Here is an 18,320-nt window from a genome sequence, read left to right as displayed (position 1 = left end):
ACCTCTCTGCACTCCTGTTTGCTGGTCTATAAAGTAAATAATAATCTTCCCCACTGCACAGTGATGCATAGCTAACCTCCATGGAAGGTTTCCCATTTGCTGATGTCCTTACAGACCTCAGGCCATGTTGGTGAGGCTCTGGGTAGGCTTATTTCGCTAAGAGACTAACTCCAGTGAATTCATATGGGACCTAAAGTATCCTGTGTTTTAGGGAAAACTTGGTCAGAACCGACAAAATGATACGGTGTACAAGCTCCACATAATAGGATTCTTATTTTTCAATAGCCTCCGCTATTCAAGGAAAGCTAATGAGGTTACTTGGAAAGAAGAATCTCTTCTGGGTAAGGGGCTTTGACCTCCAGAGGCTGTGAGGGCACAGTGTGGAGGGTGAGGCACAGCTGTCCCTCTTCCTGCCACCAACTTCCCCTGCAGTGTTTCATTCTAGCCATGAGCCCTATGCCCAGACCCACCTTTCCCTCCTCACAAATTCATAGACCAGATTCCCAGGAAAGAAGCAGAAAGGTCTGAATTGAGGAAAAACAAGCCTCTAAGCTGATAAAAACACACACTGCTCCTCATAAGCTCAGTAAGGATTCAAAACACTTCTCTTGCACACTCTATTTGATGAGAAAAGCCAGCCCTTGCAGTTTCCCTAGCGGTACTGCCCCAGGTCACTCGGGCTGGACCCAAGATACCTCTCCACACAGGATGAGCTCACTGGAGGAGGGAGACAAGACAGGCTCAGGACAGGACAGTCTCCCCAAACTGTATTCAAGCACCGCAATTAAACACTATTCTTGGAATGGCCTGGCAAATGAGAAATCCATCAAAATACAGGGCACTGCTGAGTGGCTCAGCCGCCCCACAAAGGGGCAAGCCCACACGGAGGCTGACTGGGCCACTGCCACTAAGCTGCACAGCCCTGTGGCACAGGACATACACCATCCATACATGCCACTTTTCTAAACTCACCGTCCTTTCAAACTGAGCCATTGTCCCTTTCCTCCCACAGTCCTCCTCTATTATCAGTCAAATAGCTTAGAAGCACACTGCAGCCACTGCCCTGCTTTCTCCATCACTGTCTTCTGGGAGACCAGGGGGTTGGCAATGCCACCTGACTCACTTGGGCACTGGCTTCCTCCAGCCTGACTCCAGCTCAGCCTGAGGGCTGCGGATGCCCACATGAGGCCACTAGAGGCCCCTCCAAGCGGCTCTTGAGCTACTTGAGTCTCACCCAGCAAGGGGAACACCTCCAGAAAGCTTCAGCTGGCTAATGGCTGGCTAACTAGCCCGTCTTCGGACACCTGTGGGCCTCTCTCCTCTTTATTGCACTTCCTCTCCTTCCAGCCACAAACAAAGCTGGGCCTGGAAGCGAATGCGACACTCAATAATTAATGCCCTGGCCAAGGACACAGGGCCCCAGGAATCCTGAAAAACAGACCTCTGGACATGTGATTGTGGAATTCTTTATTATAGCATGAAGGCCTGAAATAGCCAGTCATGTAGACTCAAATAGCATTTTAGGGCTTGACTGTAAAAGGTTGCTATTATCACAACAGCTCCAAATCTTCCCTTCCCAGGGGAAACTGCCTTTTCCTTTTAATTTAGGACCTGCCAACCTGAAGGAATGGTAGGAAGACTCTAAAAAGCTGTTTTCTCCATCAAGAAAAAGAGAAAATAAAAAATACGAAAATTTAAATATTTCCTATAAATCACATTCCAGCTTCTGCTAGATACGTAGACATGGACATTTTAATGCTCAAAAGCAGAAGTACCAAATTAGTTACCTGCTCAGTACCTATTAGGTCTCCAGTACCTGGTTAAGTAACAACTCCCACTAGCTGTGGGCCAAACATTTCAGGAGGCATTTTTCATGCGTCCAACTCATCTAATCTGCACAGCAACTCTATGATGTAGGTTTTGTTTTTAGTGTTCCTTTTATACAAGATCCTAAAGCTCAGAGTGATTAAACGACTTGTCCAAGATCAAACGGCTAAGGAAGGAATGAGGTAGAAATTGAAGCAGGGGTCCCTGCTGTGTGCCAGACACTATCCTAGGCTTTGAGGAAGAGGCTGAGCAAAGAGAGGAGCCTTCACCTCCATAAGGCTTAGATTTTGGCAGGGCGCAGGAAATAGGCCATACCAACTAGGGACTCCATTTGAAGACACTTCCTGCCTGCAGCAGAGGAGTGGGGATGCACAGTGGGCAACAGAACGTTAGAAATTACTATCCAGGTATTCCAGACACCAGTTCCAAAGTAACACTTCTCAACCCTCATTTTCTGCAGTAGGATCCATTCTATGGATCAAAATCACACTTACTGACTAGTCGTATTTGCATAATTAAATTATGCATCCAAGCAAATGGAAGCCTCATAGGCCTTCAGATGTGAAAGCTCAGGAGTGTAGCTGAATGGAATAGTCTTAAATTACTTCCAACAGCATGCACTCAGCTCCCCAAATGTCAGAGGGCAGGTAAGATTACTCAATTTTTATTTCTTATCGTCAGTGCTGTCAATATTGTCGTTATTTTATGAGCTTGGCAAGCAATCAGGAAATTAGGGGTGGAGTTTATGATAAGTAGAATATCGTTCCACATGAGTTCATATTATCGTTACTGTGTAACATCTAGCAATAGTAAATGCATTTCACTCTTTGGCATAATTTTCCTAAATAAGGAAGAATCATTAACAACATCGTTAAACAAGGCCTTTCTTTTTTTCTTATTTTCTTATCTTCCCATCTTCTCTTGCATCTGCACTTAACAAACCTTTCCTTTTGAAAGTTCACATATTCACAAAGAAGAGGGAAGACACCTATGTACCATCTGCTAGATTCAGCAATTATCAGTGTTTCGCTTCTCTTGGTTCTTCTGCTTCTTTTCTCTCTTTTACTCTTTCCTGTAATATTTTAAATCGGATTCTTGAAATCATGTCATTTCACTTCTAAATACAAATGTATGTCTCTCTATAGAAAGGACATTTTCTTACACAGGCAATACCATCATCACATCTAACAAAATTAGTAATTGATATTACTTAATATCCAGTCTGTGCTCAAATTATTCAGATTCCTTCAAAAAAGCTCCGTTATGGTTGTATTTAAAAATAAAAAGATCAGGTCCAAACAAGATCCATATGCTGCACATCTCTTAAGTCTCCTTCAATCTAGAGCCCTCCCCATCCCTTCCCCCCCAGGGCACTGTGCTGTTGCAGAAGCCAGATGTGACAGCTCACGGCTGGGTCTGGTATTCACCTCACAGCACCCTAGGAGGCACACCGACTTAGAATGATGCTATGAGATGAATCAAGGATTCAAGTGCAGGCGTCTGAACCTTCCATCCTGGAGCCGTTCACCAACATTTTTCCTGCTGGTTTTAGCATCCTCTAGTGATCAATGCCCGCCCATGTCACTTATTTCATTAGGGGGTGCAAAATGGGGATTTGATTTTCTAATTCTACCCTTCATTCTGCACTCTTTTTCGCCTTGAATTATTTCCTAAAGAAGAACTTTGATTCACCAGTGAGGGCTATTTCTTTACCCAGAAACATAGTTAATTCAGAAGAGGCAGCACTATATAGTGATGATTAGTCTGGGTAATGAATAATTTCACATATCATGTCACCTTTCAGTGGCTCCCACTGCACTCAGAGCAAAAGCAGTCTTTCACGATGACTGAACACCTCTTATGATCTCCACCCCTCCCTTACCCCGCAGAGCTCATCATCTGCCACTTTCCCCTTTGCTCACTCCACTTCAGCCTAGTGGCCTCCTTCTTGCACTTACTGTCTGTTCCTTGTACCTGGAACACCCTCCCCAGAGAGTCATATGGCTCCCTCCTCCCTTTCTTCAGGTCTCTGCCTAAGTGTCACCTTCTCAGGGAAGCTCTGCCTGCCCACCCTATACAAAATAGCAATCCCTACCCCTTCTCATGTCCCTAAGTTCACCCTGACGACTTATCACATAGTGGAGATTATGTGTGGAACAGTGGTTCTCAAGCGTGATCCCAGACCAGCGGCATCATCCCCTGGGACCATGTTCCTAGGGCTGTTCTTCAGGCCTGAATCAGAACTGGGGTTGGGCCCAGCCATCTGTATTAAAGAGCCCTGCAGTGACACTGATGATTCCCAAATGTAGTGGACTTTACAAATATTATATCATCTAATCCTCCCTAACCCTAGGAGTTAGATGCCACGTTATTCTATTTGATGACAAAACTCAGATTTCTGGGCCCCACCCCTGGAGATGGACTCAGGTGATCTGGGCATGGTCCCAGAATCTGCATGTGTAACAAGTTCCCAGGTGATGCTGCTGGTTCAGGGACCCCATTTTGAAAACCAGTGCTCTGAATACTATAGGTAGAGAGAGTCTCACACATCTTAACCTGGAGACCTCATAATTAATTTTCCAAATGTAGCATTAGCATATTAAAAATAAAACAAAACAAAGCTACATTACAGTTTATAACACCCGTTGGCCTACTGGCCTTGGAGTGACTAGACGCTTGCTGTTTTCCCCATCACCAGACATGTGATTTTTTTATTTTCCATTGAAGAAAATAGTTCTTCCAATGCCTAAAGGGCAAGGCAGTCAGAGGCATAAAAGACCTGAAGTTGCAAAGAAATCCAACTCTCAAACTATTCCAGTTGAAAGGCAACTCGGAGCCCACCACCCGGGCTGGTGGAGTCAAATGACTGGCAGACAAGAAGTGTGCCAAGCGGACCTGGTGTGAGGGGCGGGGCCTGTGGCAAATCACCCAGTGCTTGCCTAGTTTACAGGCCTTTAAATTCAATTATAAAATAAAACACTGTCTAGGTCACACAAAACATGACTAGGGTCAGGGTCTGGCCACACCATGCCAGGCTGCAAACGCTGAACCTCACCCAACCTGCTCATTTTATTGAAGGGGAAAATAAGGTCACAGAGTTAGTTGGTAGCAAAAGCAAGACATGAATTCCAAGCTTGGGGCACTCCGGGGTTTACTACGTTGCCTCTGGAGAACACAAGTCACTTGGATTGCTTCTGGTTTATTTTTAAATGGAGATTACAATAAAAACAAGAGTCAAACTTGATGTGACATAAGGCAGTTAAAATTAGCTCTCTCCTCCACCAAATCAGGAAACCCCTCTGTGCTATATTCAACCTAACAACATCAGCCAACTAAACAAAGGGTCAGATAGCCAGCAACGGGGAAGGGATTTTCAAGAAACGGGTCCATGATGACAGGATATACTGGCCAGAGGGATCAGTAAGTGGTTTTGCTCCCGATGCAAGAGAAATGGTGTATCCTCAGCAGCAGCAGAGGAAGGGTCTGAGATGTTCTAAGGTCCAGCACCATCTTGCCCCAGGGCCATCTTGCTTCTGACATAACTTGTTCCATGATGTGTTTGCCTTTGAATTTTCTGCACATGGGGGCATGGTGGGAGGAGGAATTTGACACTATAGAGTACTAGTTCTCAGCCAGGTACTGCCCTGGGACTTTAGGGACAATGCCCCTTCTGTGGCAAAGCCTCTTGTCCCATGTGAGAACAAAGCCTCAGAGGGCATGGGTCTGCAGTCCCATCTAGGGAGGTCCAAAGGTCACACGGCCTTCACCACAGCCATACATCTGTGCGCTGTTGTGCGAACAGTGTGGGCTCGGTAAACAGATGCTGAGTAACACATTTATAATCTTCAAGTAACAGAATACACCCCCACACACACTTAGATCCCCCTTAAAAGCCAAACTCTTCACAGCTCAATTAGAGCTCGCAGCACAGGACAAAGCCCTACCATAGGACAAAGCCCTACCGTGACCCCCACTTACTCACAGCTGTGTGGCCTTGAGGCAGCCACTTACCCTCTTAAAGCTTTAGTCAGGGCCCTTGTCTCCAAGATGAGCATCATATATTTCTTCTCTCCTGGAAGCCGGGGCTGTGTCTCCCCTTTGGGGTTGCGGGGGGCTCCATCTGTCCCTCCAGCTCTAAATTGTATAAAGTTATAACCCAGCAGACTCAAATCTGGACCCTGGAAAAGGATTACATTAAAGTACTGCTCTGCTCTATTCTAGAAGTGGCTATTGGAAGCCTAGCAAATGCTTCCAATAGAAAATACATACACACAGATTGCACCTCACCCAACTCAACAGTTAAGCAAATTTTCCCAATAAACTGGGAATCAAAATTCCTGCCTGACCATCTACTCCAGGCGGTTGGAGGTAGGGGACAGTGCCTCATCACATGTTTCCTCTTCTGCTGTCACACCCACATTATTTCTCACCTGGACTGCTACAACAGCTTTTCATGAAGGTTTTCCCTTTAATTCATCTGACACTGCTGACAGAGTACTGCCCCTCAAGCATAGCTCTGTTATATTTCAACATTCCTAAAAACGCCAAGTCCAGACTCTTCATGCTATTCACGGTTCTCTTCGATTTCACCCCAGCTCACCTTCCCAGCCCTATATCCTGTCTCACTTTCTGCTGTCCTCACGCAATTCAGTGTTCCTGGCGAATCAAACGGTTCTAAGCCTTATACCTCCTGCCACTCCCCAAGCCCCCACCACTCCCAGCCCATCTGTCTCTGTCTACTCAATCCCCTTCCCATCCATTAAGGACCAGCTCCTCTGGTGTCTTCCTCCACCAACTCCCGACTGCCAATCCAGATGTAACCTCCTCCTGCTGGACCCCAGAGCATTCTGCAGCCACATTCTAGAACCTCTGATATCCCCTTCTCCTTGTACCCGTTAGTGCCTCCCCCATAGCCGTGAGCGCCTCGAAAATGAAAACCATGCTTGTTCCTCTCTGCATCCTTCTTAATGTCTAGTACTGTATTCAGCACCTATCAGCTGCTCAATAAATGTTGAATTAAAACAACAGAAATGAGAAAGGCACATATTTCCATGGGAGCCAAACAACTGGGTAAATTCAAAAAGGACTGCAGTTTTTATTAAGTACCTTTACACGAGGGCATGGAGGTCTGTCATGAATGGAGGTTCTGAGGGCTCTCTGCACCAAACACTAATGCAACGAGCTCGTCAAAGCTGCCCTGACCACAGAGAAGCTAGTAGGCCTGCTTATTAGAGCAACCACACCCCCACTACGGCTCCCACTGCTCCCTCACGTAGAGCATTTACTGAGCTGCTACCATGGTTTTGGTGGGGATAGCATTTATCACTTATGCAGGGCTTGTATGTGCTAGGCACTGTGTGAGGCACCTTTTTTATTTTTTTTTGTTTTTATTATAGGAAGGAACCTATGAGGTATTAGGCAATTATTATCTTTTTTCTTTTCTTTTTTTTTTTTTTTTTTATAGATGGGATGAACAGGCTTGGAGAGGTTCAATAACGCATCCTGGTTCATGCATAGCTGGGCCAGGTACATGACACACGTCTCATTTAAATTTCATCTGCCCACCCTCCCTCTTTGGTAGGTGTTGTGATTCTTATCTGAGGCTCAGGGAAGTAACTCACTGGCTCTCTGTGGAGCCTGGGGGGTAGGTAACTAGAGGGAAAAGCGAGCATTCCCTGTGCACTGGTGTGTGGAATCACACAGAGTACAGCCAGCCAGCGAGGGAGAAAGGTACATCGAGGCTCCAGGCTCAGCTCTGCCTCAGTGACCCATGAGTACTCCCTCTGATACTAGGTTGTCTCATTTGTAAAAGGAAGTTGAACAAGATTACACAGGGGATCAGAGGATGCCACTCTAACACGTGCCACGTTGGTGGGAGGACTGTGTTGAGCCGAAGGCAAACTGAGAAACAGCAGACACAAGAATAGCTTTTTACCCTCCTCATGTCTGCTTAAAGGCAGGACGCGATCTTTCTTTGTGGAGGTGCCCCTCCTTCCTTCTCCTATACCAAGAAGAGGAGAATAGAAAACTCTTATCACTGGGGATGGCACCGATTTGAGTCCACATAACACACCTCACTGGAATAGCCCTTATTTTCCATTTGTTTCCTCCACATATTTACCTCTCCACAATTTACCACCCCTAGAAGCCTTAACCCTTCCCTTTCTCTTGTCACTTCTCCACAAATTCATTGCTCTTTGTTAAAATGGTATATAAGCTCTCAGGTCTAACGGTTTCTTTGGGTTTTTACTTCCTTTTCCGTGAGATCTGTGTATACTTGTATATAAAAATTAAAATATTAAAATCAAATAAAATTTGTATGCTTCTTCTCCTGCTAATCTTTTGTCAGTTTAATTTATAGGGTTCTAGGTTGATCCTAAGACCATAGAGGAAAAAAGTTTTTTCTCCCCTATAGTTGTATCCTCAAAATAGTAACATTTCATAATGGTGTGATTATTTTTGTCATAATTATCAAAAAGAATATTTGATAATATCATAATTATCAGAACAAAACGTCTGTACAAAATTTAGTGGTAGTGTTAAGATGAGCTCAATCATACAAGAGGTAGACTTTTGAATTTATTCTTTTGTCTGAGAATATTGGCCCTTTCTAGCCCAGAGTTGCTATTCTACCAAGAGTAACCAGATAGACAACGAGGGGCAAGAGAGAGCTCAGGGTAGGAGCTCCAGAAAGAGGGTTTGGGGGTCCAGAAGGGCTCAGTACAGTAAGTGACCCCTAGATACGGCAGAGGTGCCTGGTGAAGGGGTGGGGAGAGAACACATCACCAGAGGGAACAATACGGTCAAGGGGAGAGATTGCCAGTCATTCTTTAGATGACACAGTAGCTTTGTATTATTCCCACTACAACTAAAATTCATGTCAGCCCCCTGCCAATCAGGGTTTGGCATCCTTTAAAACTCCTCCCCCAATTTTGATAAAAATAAAACTAGTATGTTTTCCCCTGCCTTCCTCCTCATCCCCAATCTGATAACCCAGCACCATATGCACAGCGTTTGATGAAGACAGATGATGTATGATCTGTCTTTAAAGACTGAGTCAAGCAAGCTTTGCTAGGAAGCTTTGTTTCCTGTTCACTCCCCAGGTACTGCCAGCCTCCCAAGCCCTGGCCTCAGCCCTCCTGGGGTGAGAGTCTTGGCTTTCCAGCTCATAACACTTGAGGGACATATGCACAAAGGCCAGCCTCCTTATGCTGACGTATGAGATTCAAAATGACTGTATCCATGAGAATCCACCTTCCCTCCTCTTGCTTTCCCATAAAAGCAGTACTATCCAAGAAAGACAAACTGGAGAAGGCAGTGGAAAGAGCAGAAGCTTTGAAGTTGGCTGGGATTTCCATTTCCCAACTACCAACTATGTGGCATTGAGTGAGGTGCTTCGCACGCTCATGCGTGAAATGAAATGATGATAGGTACGATCTGGAAGACTTGATGCGAGAGTTAAAGGAAATGATGATATAAGACACAATGTGTGGCATGTTTGCTCTGGAGTCCTGAAACAACACAGTAGTATAACAATTCAGGGACGGAGTTCAACAGCCCTGTGGACTAGTGGGGGAACCATCTACAACCATAACGTAGGCTCTAACAAAATGCCCTTATAGTTCCAGGTGACCATGATAGAAATGAACTTTTGTAAAGGCTTATAATTCTCATGAAGGTTGGGGACTTTCTGCATAAGAATGGCAACTTCCAAAGTGACTGGATTTCTACCCAGTGTAAAGGCAAAAAAACAATTTTCAAGGTTCCATGTGAAAAAGGATGTGACAATTGCCATAGCAAATATATAATGCAACAGAGTACAATACTTATGAAAAATGGGGGCAGACTGGGAAATGGGGGGACTGAGAGAGTTTCCCACGGTATTTGTGGTTTTGATGGAATCAGTTTGGAAGGGACACATACGGTATTTGGAAAAGCAGAAACAGAGGCAGTATAGGTTTTAAGTAATTATATTTAGAGTAGTGTTTCCATACTGCATTCCTTCTTTAAGCATAAAGTTGAGTGGCCAGGAGCCCCCTCTTTTATGTTCCACATGCACATAAGTATCATCATCACTTCTGCTCCCAATGGCATCTTCCAATCATTTCACACTACAGAACCACCAGCTGTGAGGTCAGGGAGTACGTGGTTCTGTGAGCTCTTAGTTCTGAAGGAAACGTGTGCAGGACATACAGCACTTTATAATGAGAAATGTTCCCCACGTGAGGCCAGAGAGAGGCTGACCCGATTCACAGATGCCCTCCTGAAGGCCAGTGGGATAGAGTTGCTCAGAAAGCATTCCCTCATATCAAGTTGAGAAGGAACATGTTAAACACAAAGGATTTAAAGTTTAAAAAATTTCTGCCATTGAATTACAATTTTTATTTTGTTCAAAAGATTTTAGTCCCAAAGACTACCTTTTATATGGTACAAGAGGCTGTTTCAAGGTGAAGTTTTGAGGGCACACTTGAAGCTCATTTTTATTTATGACAACTGTCAGACCTCCCCCTCTCTTTGGTCCAGAACATAAAAACACAAAAAAGTCATCCCACTACTCCATGTTGGATGTGATGCTGTAGTCAGTCACTGGTTAATCATTTCTGTGGTATCAGGAGACATTCAAATGTAAATGCTGTCACACAAAACAACCCCAGACATCGTGGGTAAATGTTCAGCCAGCACTTCTGATTCATGTTGTGCAGCATCTGACAAAGTTGACAGAAAAGAAAGAGGCCAAAGAGCGGAAACCAAATGAACAATTCATTTATCATCGATGGTGACCAGAGCTTTCCTGCCAGCATGAGGGTGGGGTGCGAGGTGGGGCAGAGGGAGAGACGCGTGTTTGGCAATAAAATATAAAGCGAGAAGAATTCCAGGCCGTTTTACCTTCTCCAAACTTTTGGGATGTAATTCAAGTGATGTGCTTTATGCAAAATAAATAATGTAAACTTGAAAAGTTAACAGATTTTCAAAGAAAATCATCTAACTTAAATCTCCATGTACTTCTCTCATTTCATAAACAAACCCTAAGGCCCAAGGGATTAAATATATTTTGATTCATGGTTAGAGGAAGCAATCTGTCCAGTAGAGTTAAGAAGATAATCCAAGTTTAGTAACTCCTAAAGTAACATTTTGTTCCCCTAGGTAAATAATATGGGTTTAAATACTAGGTGTGTCTGTGTTAAAAATTATTTTTAGTCACCATTTTGTTCCAAGATGTAACCTTGAATTTCAAATCAAACCCATTATGGCTTGATATTTTAAAGATATGTGTCTCCTTAACATAATTCAACTTCAAAAAATTATTGTGTGGCTAGCAAATTGAGATAAAGCAAAATTGAAAGGAGCATACCATTTCATTTAGTCAACCAAATAAACTTAAAATTGAAATGCAGAATAAAGTACAGACCCAGAAACTATGAAAGAGAGGCCATCCTAGGTCATCCCCCCACTTTTTGATCTTCCTAGATGCAGAGGTCCTGGAAGCTTCTCAAAGTGTGGTTTCCTTGACCTCTGAGCCAGACTCCCCTGGGGCCCTATGCCCAGACCTTCAGAATCAGATGCTTTCAGGGTGGAGCTGCCAGAAGCCAGAGTTTAACTGGGGGCCCAGGAGATTCTGAAGCTTGAGAACCTTTACCATTAAGTGTCAGCAAATGGCTGCAATTTTTCACCCCCCTCACACCAGCATCATACAAATAACACCTTCACCTGCTGGTGTTGGGGAGGGAAAACTTTATCCTCTTTAAGTTCAGTCACTGGGGGCCTGTGAGTTAAACTGAGAAAGACAGTTTAACAAGAGAAAAGACAAAGTTTATTGAGGAAGCTTTGCATGGCAGGGGTGCTCACAAAGAAAATGGCTGAGAGCAGTGGTTAGAATTGGGGGCTTATATACCATCTTAACACACGGGGGGGGGGGGAGTTAGGATTTCAAGGGACAGTAAAGGGTGGAAAATGATGCAAAATAGATGAGCGAAACTAGTGGAAGCTAAAGTTTGTGTTAGTAACGTCTGTTTATGCAATTTCTCATCTCTGGTGATAGAAGTCATGCTTTCCTCCTGAAGTTATAGGGGGGATTATTACAGTTGCGTTCTTCTGGAAGGATCTTGTAGGCAGTCAGCAGAGAAAGCCTCTTCTTGCATCTACTGATTCTCAAATGCCTTCAGCTCAAAATAATCCTCCTGCCACGGTGGCATACTGTGGACCCCTTCATTAGCAAGCAGTCACTTGCATCACCACATTTATTCCTAACCACATCCTTGTAGTGCAAACAAGAGTTACTCCTATTTTCCAGGGTGGTCCCATGAGGTTGGTTACCAAACAGTCCTCAGGTCAAATGGTTTCTAGCATCCAGGACTTGAATTTATATCTTTTGATCTTAAACACCAGATTACCCTTTAAGAACAAAGCAAACAACCTCAAATACATACCCAAAATTCCTCCATTTAAACATACTATTTTCCTTTTAGACATCGCTTTTCAATAGACTAGTATAATTTATCACCATAACCATTAAGGAGACCAACCCTTAATAAGCTAAGCCTATCAATGAGGGTTCACTCCAGTGTTTGCTGAGACACAATTAAATACTCAGCAACAAGCCAACTGTCTAAGGACCATAGGTTGCTCTTCAATTGTCCATCTGCTTCCAAACATAATGACATTGATTGATGACCTCAGGGACTAGGGTGCAGTTAAACCTAGTGAAGAGCTAATTATTGTCAAACACGAGTGACTCACACACGCAAGAGGGAAGAAAAACACTTCATTTAGAAAAGAGCAAGCAGAAGATACAAGAGGGCAGAAGAAAAAACTTACATTCTGTAAATATTTCGTAAATTTTAGACGTGGTTCATTAATTCCTAAGATCTTTTAAGGGGATATTTGCAAAGGAATGGTACACAAATTAGAATACACAGCACTGTCTGGGAGTAGCATTGGAGGAATATCCTGGTTTCTGCAGCTTTTTCTTCCAGAACTGTACCGTTTAATATGGTAGTCACATATGCCTATTTAAATTTAAATTTAAATTAATTAAAATCAGATAAATTAAAAAGTCAGTTGTTCAGTTGCATTAGCCACATTTTAAGCATTCTATTGAACAGTACTGATCTAGAATCTGATGTTGAAATAAAGACACTTTGCCGGCACTCTCAAGAATATCTAAGTAGGAAGGAGGGGAACTTAAATTTTTTTTTAATAAGAAATTTTTCAAGTATATTGATAAAATGTAAGAAATACAGAACACTTGTGTGCCCAACACTTGGCTTGGTCAAATATTTACATTTACCATGTCCCCTCCCCCAACTCTTTGTTTTCAGTGAGGATAAGACATAAAACACGTGCAGAAGCCTTGTGGGGATCCCTTTGCTGAGCCCAATACACGCTTCACTGAAGAGCTCCAAGTGTACGGATACAGGCCGTGATGCCCTGGGACCACACAGCACAGAGCCTCAGTTTCCTGGAGAACTAAAGACTATTCTAGAATGTTTGGAGTTCCTTTGAAGGTTAAGGCAAAATTAATTTGAAAGCACAGAATGATACAAAAAGATCCTTTCTCTAGAGGTAGAAACAGAGAGCGTGTCTTAAAGAACCAATTTCAAAGTTTAAGCACAAAAAAATAAGTAATCATTAAGTAATCACAAACTCCTTCAATATCACTGGTCCTTATAACTTCAGAAACAAGCTTCTTGGAGTTGAGGGGTTTCCAGAACAAGAAGCAAAATCACATGGGAAGTGCTGTTTTCTTGGCAGCTACGGGAGCCTGGGCTGAGGTAACACCTCTCTATTTTAAGTATCAGGAAACAAGCAGAACTCTCACCGAGCAAGTTCCCTTTATTCAAAGAAAATAGGCATTTATTGTCCAATACTTGACAAAAGATTCACAGCCATCTGTAATAAGTACGTCCTTATGCCCAAATGCTGGCTTTGTTAGAATTATTTACGCTCTTTCATTTAGTGTCACTTCTGTTCTCAAACCCAGCAGACTCCAGGCATCAGCGTTTGGGGAATTAGCACACAGACGTGTTTCAATGGCCACAGAGATTCAAATGATTGAAAAATAAAAGCAAAGCCGTGTTTGAGCTTGTATAGTCCGTCTTCATTCATCAGAAGAACACAGTTTCTTACAGGGTAACCACTCACTTTTAAGTTATAATGAAAGTACATGTAGGCTACATTTTAAAAAACACTGTGCCTTTTGCAGGTCAAGAACTGGGACTTTATTGATACTCAGGATGGCATGTCCCATAAGGTCTGAGCTGCTGCCTACAGAAATACATTTCTACTGTTATCTAGAAACAATGCTGCCCCAAATAGTCATGTAATAAAAGTGGCCTTACCGATGCTAAGCAGATTTTGTTTTTGTTTTATGTTTATAACCTGCTGTACATGCAACTGAGCCTTTCCCCTTTATTGGTATCTCCTTTTCTCTAAAGTGTTAGTCTGCTGTGGCCTTCTTGGGTACTGCATGACCCTGAATTGACATGGTACCCACGCTTGCTGTCAGCTGTTCTGTTGCTACAAAAGGGCTTCCACTTCAGCATTTAAAATGTTCCACTTAAAACTTATGGTCCCACTGAAACTTTCCCCCACTCCAGCTGCTCAAAGCCAGTGACAGGCTCCTCATTGTTGGAGGGCATGCAGACCCCCCAGTATGTGAAGGATGTCACCTTGACCTGCCAGAGCTGTCTTCTCCCTAAGTTCCAGCTCTACCTCTCTGCTTATCTCCTTGCAAGTTTCTGCCACACCTAAAACTCCATACCCCACATCTGAAACTCAATTCACCATCGCCTCCCCTGACCGCACGTCAGTCAATCCCTCCACCAACTTCCTTATGTCTGCTAATGACTTACACATCCCTCAGTGCCCCCAGGTCGAGAGCCTGGGCGTCTCTTCCTTCTCCCACCTGGACTCAGTCTTTGGGTTCAGCAAGTTTTCTCCCTACAGATCCTTTGAGATCTGACTGTCTTCCCTCTTTCTACCACTATTGCTCCAGCTCAGGTGGGGTCCCTTCCTTCCCCCCCCCATCTTCTGCCACACAGCTTAAGATCATTCCTAAACAATCACGTTGCTCTTCAAAGTCTTCTCTGGGTATCCGTTCCTATGTTAGCTGGGTTTCCAGCACCTCCTGTTCCTTGCTGAGCTGTACCTTCCCCAACACCTCCCAGGGAGCCCACATGAGCTCACTCATTCCCATGCTGTCCCTCAGACAGTTCATGTTCTGTCGTGTCTTTGCTTATCCCAGGCCTCCTATTACAAATGTTCTGCCTTTGCTGCCACTCAGGATGAATGCTAACTTACCTCTAATGGCAAAACTGTAGCTTATGGAACTCACCTACAACAGAAATCCTCAGTCAGACCCTTGGGGAACAGGAAGCTGTGCCCCAACCATGGCACAAATTCCCAAGTGCTGTGGTCCTCTGTTTGGATCGCTTGGATCTCTAAAGCTGTTTCTCTTCCAGACTCTTTAGTAAGCAGCATCTGCTCTCACTCACAGTGCGTGCTGGAACCTGGTGACTCTTCGATACCATCCTCCTCCTCCTCCGGAGCCTGGCCATCCTCTCCCCACTTGTCCCCAATCGCCTCCTCTTCCTCTTTGCCTGCCCCCACCCTGGTGTGGTCTGCTGTTACCACCTGCCCGGCCAGCTGCAGTGGCTTCCTCAGGGCCCTCCTACCTCCCAATTTTCCATCTGCACTTCAGCTAAAGTCATCTTTTTAGGACACAAATCTGGTATTATAGGTATTATTCCTCTAATCCCTGCCAGAGACTCCCATTTACCCAGGACACTCTGTAGTCTCACTGAGGCATGGCCGAGGAATTCCTATGTGGTCTGCGCTGCCCGTCTCAGGCCGTGGTCAAGCCCTTCATTCTACTGCTCAAAGGCCAGGCTCTCCCAGGCTTGGGAAGTGTGTGGCTGATGTCTTTGCCTGGACGCTCTTTTCCTGTCCTGCCCCTGGCTAAGCCTCCAAGTCCCCACATGAATAATGTGTTGTCCCTGCTCCCTCATCCAAATCAGGCCTCTGCATGCTCTTTCATATACCCATAGACTCCTCCTTCACAGCACTTGTCCCAGCTGGGGGATACATGTATCTGATTATCTGTATAGTATCTGTCTTCCGCCCTAGACTTAGGGTCCAGGAGGAAAGAGATATTATTTTTATCTTCTTTAATACTGTATCTCTAATCCTCAGTGCCTGCACATTATAGGTATTCTGTGCTTGTGGAAAGAAGAAAGTAGGGAAAGGAAGGAGGGAGTTCGTTTCTGACCACTGCCTGGTACAACTACTCCAACTTATGGGGTCCTAACTTTATTTATTCTCTTAGTTTTTAAATTACAGGTAACATTCAATATATTAGTTTCAGGTGTACTGCATAGTGATTAGACATTTATATAACTTACAAAGTGATTTCCCCTGATAAGTTTAGTACCCCGCTGGCTCTATACATAGTTACCACCATATCATTGACTCTATTCCCTATGCTGTACTTTATATCCCCATGACTACTTTGTAATTGCCAAGTTGTGCTTCTTAATCCCTTCGCTTTTTCACCCAGTCCCCAACTGCTCCTAACCCCTAATCCGGCAACCATCAGAAACAACTCCTCTATATCTATGAGTTTGTTTCTGTTTTATTTGTTCATTGATTTTGTTTTTTTAGATTTCTCATGTAAGTGAAATCATATGGTATTTATCTTTCTCTGTCTGACTTATTTCACTCAGCATAATATCCTCTACGTCCATCCATGTTGTCACAAATAGTAAGATTTCATTCTTTTTTATAGCCGAGTAACATTCCATTGCATATATGTACCACCTCTTCTTTATCCATTCATCTATCATTGGAGACCTAGGTTGCCTCCGTTTATTGGCTCTTGGTAAATAATGCTGCAGTGAGCATAGGGATGCATGTATCTTTTTGAATTAGTGTTTTGGATTTCTTTAGACAAATATCCAGAAGTGGAATTGCTGGGTCATGTGGTAGTTCTATTTTTAATTTTTTGAGGAAACTCCATACTGTTTTCCATAGTGGCTGCACCAATTTGCAATCCCACCAACAGTGCACAAGTGTTTCCTTTTCTCCTCAGCCTCACCAGTACTGGTTGTTTGTTGATGTACTGATCATGGCCATTCTGGCAGGTGTGAGGTGATATCTCATTGTGGTTTTAATTTGCATTTATCTGATGATTAGTGACGTTGAGCATTTTTTCATATGTTTATTCGGGTCCTCTGTTCTTTTTTCATTGGATTGTTTGTTGTTTTGCTAATAAGTTGTATAAGTTTTTTATATATTTTGGATATTGATCCCTTATCAGACATTTCACTGGCGAATATCTTCTTCCATTCAGTAGGCTGCCTTTTTGCTTTGTTGAAGGTTCCTTTGCCTTGCAGAAAATTTTTTGTTGGATGCATCCCAATTGTTTATGTTTTCTTTTGTTTCCCTTGCCCAAGGAGATATATCCAAAAAAAATATTGGTAAGAGTGGTCACAATTTACTGCCTATGTTTTCTTCTAGGAGTATTATGATTTCAGGTCTTACATTTAAGTCTTTAATCCATTTGAGTTTATTCTTGTATATGATGTAAGAAATTGATCCAGGTTCATTCTTTTGCATGCGTCTGTCCCATTTTCCCAACACCATTTATTGAAGAGGCTATCTTTACTCCATTGTATAATCTTGCCTCCTTAGTCATAGATTAATTGACCATATAGGCATGAGTTTATTTCTGGGCTCTCTATTCTGTTCCATTGATCTATTTTAATGGATCTATTCCATTGATCTGTTTTAATGTTAGCACCATGCTGTTTTGATTACTCTAGCCTTGTAGTATAGTTTGATATCAGGCAGCGGTGTGATACCTCCAACTTTGTTCTTCTTTCTCAAGATCGTTGTGGCTATTTGGGGTCTTTTGAGGTTCCATATTAATTTTAAGATTATTTGTTCTAGTTCTGTGAAAAATGCCATTGGTATTTTGATAGGGATTGCACTGAATCTATAGATAGCTTTGGGTACTGTGAACAGTTTAACAATGTTATTTTTTCTTTTTTTTAAATTAAGGTTTATTGGGGTGACAACTGTTAGTAAAGTTACATAGATTTCAGGTGTAGATGAGGGTAAAGGGAATCAAATATATGGTGATGGAAGGAGAACTGACTCTGGGTGGTGAACACACAATGTGACTTATAAACAATGTTAATTCTTCCTATCCCTGAGCACAGTATATGCTTCCATTTATTTGCATCTTCTTCAATTTCTTTCTTTATTGTCTTATATAATAGTTTTCTGAGTACAGTTTTTTTTTTTTTACCTCCTTTATTAAATTTATTCCTAGGTATTTTATTCTTTTTGATGCAATTGTAAATGGGATTGTTTTCTTAATTTCTCTTTCTAATAGTTCATTATTGGTGTCTAAAATGCAATCAATTTCCGAATATTAATTTTGTATCCTGCTATTTTACTTAATTCATTTATTAGTTCTAACAGTCTTTTGGTGG

At 43.0% G+C, this 18,320-nt stretch overlaps 2 protein-coding genes across 5 annotated transcripts in view; one reads left to right on the top strand and one right to left on the bottom strand.

Annotated features, from left to right (window-relative positions):
- The window catches only part of PSMG4 (proteasome assembly chaperone 4), an 82,107-nt gene extending 68,894 nt beyond the window's left edge, over positions 1-13,213 (top strand). Inside the window, exon 3 of the mRNA XM_074335287.1 lies at positions 13,146-13,213. Coding sequence (XP_074191388.1) covers positions 13,146-13,198 — 53 coding nt within the window. The 3' untranslated portion in view covers positions 13,199-13,213. The remainder of the gene's footprint in view (positions 1-13,145) is intronic.
- The window catches only part of SLC22A23 (solute carrier family 22 member 23), a 182,148-nt gene that overhangs the window by 59,786 nt on the left and 104,042 nt on the right, over positions 1-18,320 (bottom strand). The window lies entirely within an intron of this gene.

The sequence above is a fragment of the Rhinolophus sinicus genome, linkage group LG06 (genome assembly GCF_036562045.2).
Source record: "Rhinolophus sinicus isolate RSC01 linkage group LG06, ASM3656204v1, whole genome shotgun sequence".
In the NCBI taxonomy this organism is placed as follows: Eukaryota; Metazoa; Chordata; class Mammalia; order Chiroptera; family Rhinolophidae; genus Rhinolophus; species Rhinolophus sinicus.
This window is presented reverse-complemented; position numbering and strand designations above follow the sequence as displayed.